General features: G+C 41.5%; 1 protein-coding gene across 4 annotated transcripts in view; it reads left to right on the plus strand.

Moving 5' to 3' along the window:
- The window catches only part of SENP6 (SUMO specific peptidase 6), a 123,717-nt gene extending 114,632 nt beyond the window's left edge, over positions 1–9,085 (plus strand). For all 4 annotated transcript variants that reach the window (XM_053286932.1, XM_053286930.1, XM_053286931.1 and 1 more), the window contains 3 exons: positions 98–166; positions 256–406; positions 6,572–9,085. In XM_053286932.1, coding sequence (XP_053142907.1) covers positions 98–166; positions 256–406; positions 6,572–6,781 — 430 coding nt within the window. In that variant the 3' untranslated portion in view covers positions 6,782–9,085. The remainder of the gene's footprint in view (positions 1–97; positions 167–255; positions 407–6,571) is intronic.
- Positions 9,086–10,250: the final 1,165 nt, after the last annotated feature.

Genomic DNA, 10,250 nt, shown 5'->3' on the forward strand with positions numbered 1-10,250 from the left:
CTACAGCATTATTTTCAAATAATACTACTTATTCCCCCGTTTGAATAAGGCAGCATATATGAAACAATAATGAGTGGGCAATGTGTTTTTTTAATAGGCCTTGCATTCTGCTCATGGATTCACTGAGAGGCCCATCTCGATCGAATGTTGTTAGAACACTGAGGGAGTGAGTAATTAACTTCTACTTTAGAGCCTTAGTTCATTACTGGAGCACTCCATAGAATATTCTTCTGAGCCCTGTTCTTTGTATTACAGGTACTTGGAAGTAGAGTGGGAAGTCAAGAAAGGCAGTAAAAGAAGTTTCTCCAAAGATGTCATGAAAGGCTCAAACCCTAAAGTACCACAACAGAACAACTTCAGTGATTGTGGAGTGTATGTGCTACAGTATGTGGAGAGCTTTTTTGAGGTGAGTTTACTAGTATTTCTATAGCATGAGTTTAAAAACCAAATTCACATTTCAGTTACCAAATGGCCACCTGCAGCCAACTGACTGCCCTCTCACTAATAAGAAGTATTGTCAAGAAAGGCACTAAAAATGTGACTGACTTCACCCCATGCAACAGTGTTGGCAGCTAAGTCCCAGGATTAACATATCTGTTTATGTCTGTTTTTGTTCTGTAGGTGGTATTAAACACATAACTCCATATAAAATAGCTTTTACAATGTTAATTTAGGACTCAGAGATTCCCCACAGTGCCTTAGCAAATGACATAGATCAGGGATTCTCAACGTTGGGTCCCCATATTTTATTGGACTTCAACTCCCATAATCCTCAACTAAAGGCTACTGGGGCAGGGGATTATGGGAGTCAAAGTCCAATAACATCTGGGGACCCAACACTGAGAATCCCTGTCATAAATGAGAGGTGCATTAAATTGCAGTTGCATGCCAAGGTCCCATTAGAAACCCTTTCCACTGTATCTTGTATCAGCTCTTAGCATGAGGCTTTGCTGATGATGCACCACTACAAGTATTATAATAATGGCAGATTTGTCCACCTATTACCTAAGCACAGCTATGTTTCACTTATGACCAAAGAGGAGGTCAAGTCCTTCCTTGCAACTTTCTTGCAGTAACTTGTAAACTCCCATGAAAGTTACAAGGCAATTTGGGGAAGTCTATAACTTGCTTCTAACAGTTGGAATAATCTTGATATGAGCAAAACAACTTGCCCGCCAACCAACCCAAACCAAATATGAAAACTGTATTAATCCCCGTAAAACTAGTTTTGGTAGCAAATTAACTAATTAAAAATTTAAAAAATCTGAAAACCTCAGGCATCGAGGAAGTGTGCCCCTAGCTGCATTTCTCATTTGCTTCATGCTTTGTGAGTGCATCTATCGAGTGCAAGGACCGCACTCGTGGGTAGTATGGTCAAACTTGAAAGGAAGAGTGTTTGCCTTCCAGTGTCGCCCTTAGAGTAGTATATTGCACACAGGAAAACCATTTTGAACACTTGACTTAGCAGGAGCACATTATCAGTGACAAGCAGGCAAAATTTCTAAGCAGTATTGACTGTGGGGCATGACTGCTGTAAAATTGAGGGGGAACAACCGTTCTAACAGGAAAAGAGTGGTGCTATAGAAAAGAGGCAGTATAGCCACATAATTGACATTGTACATGCAAGAGAGATTGGGAAGAGCTTTATTTTTGTCTTGGTTTTTAATTCCTATTATGAGTATTTTATAAAATATTTTTATATAATATAAAGTCTTCTGTATCAGCACTATTGTTATGAATCTCTGGCATCTCCAAGATAGGGCTGAGAGAGATTCCTGCCTGCAACCTTGGAGAAGCCTCTGCCAGTGTGTGTAGACAGTACTGAGCTAGATGGACCTATGGTCTGACTCAGTATATGGCAGCTTCCTATGTTCCTCTGATGGGTTGGTTTGGATGACACTATCCACTGGCACTGTTCACCGTTTGAGGACTTAGTGTGCATATTCTGCTCCTGGCATATTGGTGAACTCTGCATAACTGCATGGGAAGATGGACCATTTGTATGATAACCTCCCCTCAAAAGATTTAAACACTACTTGAAAGTTTACTGTAGCATCTGAGCACCCCTTTTGGATGTGTATGTCACATAAATTGAGACATAATGTGAGGGATTCAATATCTGTTTTTTCTTCCTCTGCTGAAAGTGCATGATCATTTGAACCTGCACGTTTCCTCTCTTCTCCCAAGTTTTGAACATTATGAGGCACTACTTTGAGTTAGAGATGTGCACAAAATGGATTTTGCTCGAGCACAAAACATCCGAAATGTTTCGTCAAAACAGCGGTCGAACTGGTTGTTTCGATTAAACAAAGCTCAAAACATTTTGAGTGCTTCGGCCATTAGGAACAATGGGAAAACATGAAACACCCCATTGTTCCCCATGGATAGCTCCTAGAGACACCAAAGTGGGTTGTGTGGTAGGGCGTGACGGCTGTTACATACCACCCAATACCTCCCCCCCCACACACACACAAAATAGGGAAAGTGGACAATTTTAAACAAACTTTTAACCTTTCCCCCAAACCCCCATAGGATCCTTAAAAATTGGTTTAGAATTGCTCACTTGCCCATTTCTTTTGTGGGTTGGGTTGTAAGTAGCACCCATCACACCCTACCACACAACCAACTTTGGTGTCGCTAGGAGCTACCCATGGGGAACAAGGGGGTGTTTCGAGTTTCCCCATTGTTCCCTATGGCAAGGGCAAGCTGCACTCCCAGAGTCATGCATACAAGTTTTTCCAATCTGAGATTCAGTAAAACCAGATAGTTATAGCAGCAATAGCACAACATAGTGCTGATGGGGGTGGGGACACAAAATCAAACCTACCTTATTTGTCTCCTGTTCTGATGTATTCTCTTTTTCAATAGAGACACAGTATAAGGGCTCTCTGCCTCCCATTCCCTTTGAATACATTTTGAAAGTTGCTCCTTTGGTCTGTTTTTTCCGTGATAACATTTGATTTGTATGATAACAAGCCAACCAAGAAGCAAGCAAGGTGATCAGAAGCCAGTGCCAGAAAACCAATCGGAAAGGGAAAAACAGGCCACCAAAATGGCACTCAGAAGTTTCATATTGAAACAAGGTTGTTTTGTTCCAAGCTTTAAACAGGCCATTTATTTAAAGGATATTTTGTTTCAAGCTCAACAGCCTGTTTCAAGTTGAAACATTTCATACATCCTTAGATTGAATATTATGGGGCACTATGTTTTGATATTGTATATGTTGTGGGAGGCGGGGAGGAAATAAGGAAGAATAATTTTTAAAACATTTACTTAAAGTAGTAGATCTGGATCGTGATCCGTTGCACTCATAAGAGTGGGTTCTGTACCTGCGTGGGACCATTTTGGCAGAATTGACTAGCTCCTTGAAGTGCTTAGCCCCACCCCCAGCATCTGGTGCACTTTCTCGGTTTGGGCGGGCTAGCATTTTCTCTTCAGTTCCTTTCTGGCTGCCATTGTGTCAGCACCTTGGACAGTGAGCTGCGTGGATTTGAGCAGTTTTCTCAATTATTGCTTTATCCTCATCTTGGACCAGACTATTCTCTTTCTCAGCGTTTACATTTTATTTGAATCAAATTCACTATTGGACGACTTTACTTGGCTTAGACCCAGAACAGACTTTCTACTGCGCTACTTCTGTATTCTTGTTGTTTTCCCCCACTATGAATACGAAAAAGACCTTTAAACATTGTCTCTGCTGCAGTGCCAAACTCCTCTCAGCGGACGACCACAACCTTTGTCTACTTTGTTTGGGGGAGGAACATTAACACCTCCACTTGTAAGATTTGTCTTACATTCTCCCACCAAACCAGGAAAAATAGTTAGACGCCTTAGTCACGTCGCGGCTGGATTACTGTAACGCGCTCTACGTGGGGCTGCCCTTGAAGAATATCCGGAAACTGCAGCTAGTGCAAAACGCGGCAGCGAGGGTTTTATCCAGAGCTGCCCGTTGGGAACATGTCACTCCCATTTTGAAAGAGCTGCACTGGCTGCCGGTTCGTTTCCGGGTCCAATTCAAGGTGCTGGTTTTGACCTTTAAAGCCCTAAACGGTTTGGGCCCAGGGTATTTGAGGGACCGCCTGCTCCCAAGGGTTGCTGCCCGCTGGACGAGGACATCTGAGGGGGCCCTGCTCCGGGTGCCGACAATGAGGGAGGCCCAGTTGTCGTGCACTCGGGACAGGGCCTTCTCTGTTGCTGCCCCCAGACTCTGGAATGCTCTCCCAGTGGCCATTCGTTCCTCGGACTCCATCACGGCTTTTAGAAAGCTTTTAAAGACTTGGCTTTTTACCCAGGCTTTTACATGATTGTTTTCTACTGCGGCTTCTCTGTGTTTCTATTTGTTGTATTTGTTGTGTTGTTTTTATGCCTGTTTTTATATGTTTTTGTACTTTTAATATGATGTTTTTATTGTGTTTTTATTGTATGTTTTTAACTTTTGTAAACCGCCTTGGGGTTATCTTTTTAATGAAAGGCGGTATATAAATGCAAAAATAAATAAAATAAATAAATAAATAAAAAAAATAGTGCCCTTTGTCTGAGGGCTGCCCTTTATGACGATGCACTGTGCCCCGGCATGCCAATACCCAGGTCTCCACCTGGCTCTCGTGTACCATCTACCGCTGGTACAATATTGTGGTTGACTCCGGACTCAGTGTCTTAAGTCGGTGTCGGGATCTGCCATTGCACAGTCTAAAATCTTGACACTAACTGCTACGACATCTGCTTCTGACACATTTAAAGCGCTGTAGCCACCCTCTGAATTGCCCCATCATAAGCAGCACAAGTCTCATCATCGTGGGTCCGATGCTGAAGGGCCACCCCCTTCCAAGAAGCATCGGGGGAAGGGTGCCAAGATTGGACGTGAAGAGACTACCGCTGCCTCTTGGGCTACATCTTCTCCAATGACTCTCCAGTTGACCCTGATGGCTTCTCAATCTTGTCTATCAACACCAGAGGTCATAGAACTTGACTCTTCTGTGCCCACAACTCGGCGCCCTGCTTCGACTTTGACAAGGACATTGACGTCAGTACCGACCACCATCTCGACTGCGCAACACTGGGAGCGCTCCCTGTCAACCGCTATGACACCAAGACAATCTCAGTCTCCAACCACTCTCCGTGCACAGCATGCTCTCCGCCCTTGATCTTCCTCCATCTCCTTTGACATTGATGCTGAGGATGATAATCTAGAGGCCAGCTTCAGGCCTGGTGATGCCCAATGCCTCTTAAATATGCTGGATTCCACTGAGAGCACTCCTTCAGCATCAACATTTTACGGCTTCCTTAGCCACGGTCTCAACGCCGAGGAGGAAGGAACAGTGCTCTCAGTACCAAGGACCCCAGGAACTTCACCTTCTCTGTCCCGACTCTACTCATTCCACATCTTTGACTGACCCTGCGTTCTTTGGATGTCAGGCATGCACTCCTGTTCTACTTGCAGTTGATAAAGCCCTATAAGAACACAAAATGCCTTTTTGTGGGTTACTAGGACAAAGTGAAAGGTGGTCAGATTTCTAGACAAAAGGCTAGCCCACTGGATTGTGGGACTCATTTTCCTGGCCTACAGACATCAAAAGGTGGAGCCCCCTAAGACCATACAGGCTCACTCTACCAGGACTTACGCTACTTCTGCTGCCCATATGGCTGGTATTAAGCTCAGACATCTGCACTGCAGCAACTTGGTCCGCTGAGCATACCTTTTGTGAGGTATTACACTTTGGACCTTCTCTCTGCAGCTCAGGCCAATTTCAGGAGGGGTGTGCTGAAAAGGGTCTTACCTTGGCATCCTACACCTGTCTGCAGACTGACAGCTCGTTAGTCACCCACTGTTATGAGTGCAACGGATCACAATACGGATCACAATCCGGATAAACAGGTTGTTCACTTGTAACTATTGATCTGGAAGTGATCCGTTGCAGTCATAAGACCCTTCTGTCGGCCCTGCTGCAGTATGCGAAGTGACAAAACATGTTTATAGAACATGCAGTGCTGCTTACCTTGTTGAACTGTGGTTGAATCCCAATGTTGGTCCTTCAGGAGCTGAGGAGAAAATACTAGTCTGCCCAAACTGAGGAAGTGCACCACATGCAGGGGGCAGGGCTAAGTGCTTCAAGGAGGTAGTCTATTCTGCCCGAATGGTCCCACGCAGGCATAGAATCGATTCTTAAGACTACAACGGATCACTTACAGATCAGCAGTTACAGGTGAGCAACCTGTTTTTCAGTCATGTGCATGGACATCTGCAGGACATTTTCCTGTGGGGGGTGGGGGAGAGAAGCCTGCAATCCAATACTCCCCTCCTTGGGGGTATACCCCATTGCATTCAGTGGGAACTGGCTCAATCCAGGCAGGGGGATTGCTTCTTCGTGCCTCCCACTCCGGACGCCCATGGTTGTGTGTAAAGGCAGTTTGCGGCTTTCCTGCACAAATTATGCAAAGCAGAAGGGCACACGAAGCAGGAGCCAAAACATTCATGTCCATGCACCATGTTGACGGATACCTCATGCCAGACAGTACTGTTCAGATTGGCCGAGTATCTCTTTTTATAACCTATTCATTTTGTCCCCTGCAGACTCCCATTTTAAGTTTTGAACTACCAATGAATCTAACAGATTGGTTTCCCCGTCCAAGAATGAAAACAAAACGAGAAGAAATAAGGAACATAATCCTGAATCTACAGGAACAACAGAACAAAGAAAAGAAAGGACTGAAGGACATTAATGCAGCAGAGAAATCTTTTCAGGATGGAACAGAACAATTTATCAGCAGCAGTTCAGACTGAATATTATCAGCCCTACATTGAAAAACTGAAATTTACTTTGTACTCTGCCCAAACTGAGGACTTGGAATATTATCCATTCAAACTTACTATTGATTCTTATAAATGTTTCATGAATTGAACAGATTTCTCTCAAAGTGTATTAACTAGACAAATCTGTAAATATGTTAATTAGGCCAACCTTTTTCAACATTTGTAATTATTTTTTTCACTTCTTAGGAAACCTTTGTTATGTATTTCTGTTAATAGAACAATAGCAACTTCTAGACAAAAAGCAAATAAATAAAATATTTATAGGATAAATTGATTAACTTTTTCTGTGTTAAATAAAGTTGTCATTTAACATTTCCCAGTAAGACTTCTGTAATGCATGGGGAATGCTTTATGTAGCAGGGTTTCCAAATTCATACTTTGATTTACAGTTGCCATTACAAGATGTTCTGCTTCAGCAATGTACAACAATATAAGAATGTGTCTAAATGCCCTGTGTTTCCAAGGTGAGTGGTTTGCATTTAAAGTCCAGGTACAGGCAATGTAATCTTTGGTAAGGAACGTTTCTGATATAGGTCATAATAAGAGAGAGAATTTCACAAGTGCTTGGGAATAATGCTGCTTTATGTCCACAGAACAACTTACTCAAGCAGTTTCAGATACAGTCAGCTTAAGTACTGTAATGCTGTTGGATCCTTTTTTGTGGCTCCTGATTGTTGTGCAACTGTATTTTGACAATTCTTTCATTATAAAATTGTATTTTTGGTAAGTGTGCTTGAAATAGCAGCAGATTGCCCATATTACATTTTCTGTGTCAGAATTCTGAATGTCGCATTCATATGTGCTTTATCTATCTGATGAACATTTTTAAAATGTATTACTATTTTTTGTAATGTCCAGAAAACCAAAATATTGCTAGATTTCATTGCTTGCTTGCTTCTCAGTTTTAAGTAGAGTTGTCTAATGATACTGAATCAACTTGATGACATATTTTCATGATATAATTTGATTTTCGAAGTATGTAAAAAAAAAAAAAAGTACAGCCTTATGATACCAGCGTTTCCAAAACAAAGCAACTACCTTGCATAACTTTATTTACAAACATTCGCAAGGTATTGTATTCAGAATAACCGAATAGAAGCTCCTCTTGCAAAGGTGTTTTACTGTAATGATATCTTTTGTGTAAAAGAAACCTTTGTGGTTTTCTGTGGGGTGCAAAGAACTGTTGAATGAAGACATATAAGAGTAATGTAGAGGGTTTACACCATCACAACCATGCACCCTCTTCAGATTGCTCTCAGTCTATTTTGAGTGAAGGCAGTCTCCATAGAAATGTGCACCTCAGCACCAGTCCTTCAATTGTATGATGGGTGATACCTGCTCCGTTGTCCAACATTTATTTATGTGCAGCTATTGCTAAGATTGCTTTGTCCAAAGTGGCATGCAGAAGACTATGACTGGCAAAAAGTTAGTGCTTTTAGGGCTATGGTCCAGCACACAAGCTGCTTAAGTCCTATTATCTTAACTTTAAGCAGCTTAACTACATGTAGGACTGCAGTTCTTGTGTCTCCCTTTTACATACTTTGGCCCTGGGTTTAGGTCAGGGCTGCACAACTTCTACCCTGCAGCTGTTGGACTACAACTCTCATCATCCACAGCCACAGTGGCCAGTAGTCAGGGATGATGGGAATTGTAGTCCAACATCTGGAGATCCAAAATTGTGCAACCCTGGTGTGAGTTTTATTAGACAAGAATTTTAGAGCCCTTGTGGCATGGTCTATATTACTTTGAATCTATGGTGATCATCTGTTTTGACACAAATCTGAAGGAAAAGTGCTTGGGATTTTAGTTAAAACATAGCATAATGGACATTATCCAGTATGCTTGCCTAATAATTGTCTGAGAATTACAGGGAATTCAAAAAGCAAAGGTAGCTAGAATAAACATAAGAAAATTGATTGTCAACCAGTGTAAAAATAAATTGGTATTGTGATATGTTAAAGTATTACTCAAACACATTCCTTTTAGAAGAGATTTACCTAGTGAAATTCATACTTGCCGTCACAAGGTTATTGGTTGCAATATCTTGATTTGTTCAAAATGAGATACTTTTCTTTAACAGGTTGTGACACATCTTAGTATTAGATTATTCAGTTCTGCTCCTAGGAATGGCTTGGAGTTTGTATTCCATTTCAAGATGTGAAGAACGTACTGCTTTTCTCTTAATATTATGGTAAAAGATTAGTCATGCAGCAAGCTGATACACATGTTGATATAGGAAATTTATTTTTTTAATAAAATGATAGAAAAACAGAACCTGAGTATTTATAATGCATATGCACTGATTCATTTCTCCAGTGAATTCTTTTAAACTTGCATAGCTCAGATTTAATGAGCTTCTGAGTTCAGATTATTAAACGTTATACTGACACACACGCCACCAAATTGTCAAAGCATATGCCTTTAAGATATCCGTTGATAGAACCAATATTCATTAAAAGTAGCATAAATGAGTCGTTCACTCTAAGCTATCAAGTAGCTGATTAATTAGATGTATCTCTTGTATTGGTTTTCATGTTGGATAGAATAACTGTTAAGAATTCTTATAAAGGTTTTAGGTTACTTAGCATGAAAAATGCATGAGACTCTGGTAAACATTTGCTAGAGGCAGAAGCAGAGTTGACATTTAATATTCCCTTGTGACATCTTATTTTTCTTGCTGAGAGAGTTGCCCGCTTATACTTGAGTACAGAATTTAAGGAAATATTTTAACTGCAGCTCCTGTTAATCTAGTGTAACAGGACTTGCCGAAAGGCTCAGTGACAGAGAAATATTTTAGGCATCTTTTCTTAAAGTGAGAAGGTGTTCAAAGCCTATTTTTCTACTTGTAGAGCACGTGACAGAGGAAAGGAAAAGACACATGGTTCAATTTGTGGAAATCTTTTGCTGCTCAATACAACATCACCTTGCTTTGCTTCCGACAACAGTTCCCAGTGTGTCAAACTTGGATATTTTCTTCTTTTCAGTAGTAAGAAGTAGTACACTGTTTAGATTTTACCATTTGAGAATGTAGGATGCATGTACTTAGTTTAAGATTGCTTCCATCTCAAAATTCTCTGGCTGACATCTTGACTAACAAAGCACTAGTGCTTCTGGAAAGTTAAGCTAATTCATCTATGCTGCTGGCTCAATGGTGAGGACAAACATTAGTGACCTTCCCTTCCCCTGGAAGCCCTCTGTTTAACCCAAGCACACACACATCGTTTGGGAAATTTTCAGAAGCACTGGTGCTGCACCAGATCTTCCATTGCACCAGTACTTCTAGTCAGGATCTAGTCCAGCCTCTAACTGGAAAGTTAGCATGCTGAGGTGACAGACTGTGGCCCTAGCCTAGCTTCTGACGTGCTTGTTTTCCATATGTAGTGAAGTTTGACAGATGGAGCATTTGATCAATTTCCCATCTGCATTCTGAAGTGGTAGA

Source organism: Hemicordylus capensis, chromosome 1 (assembly GCF_027244095.1).
Source record: "Hemicordylus capensis ecotype Gifberg chromosome 1, rHemCap1.1.pri, whole genome shotgun sequence".
Taxonomy (NCBI): Eukaryota; Metazoa; Chordata; class Lepidosauria; order Squamata; family Cordylidae; genus Hemicordylus; species Hemicordylus capensis.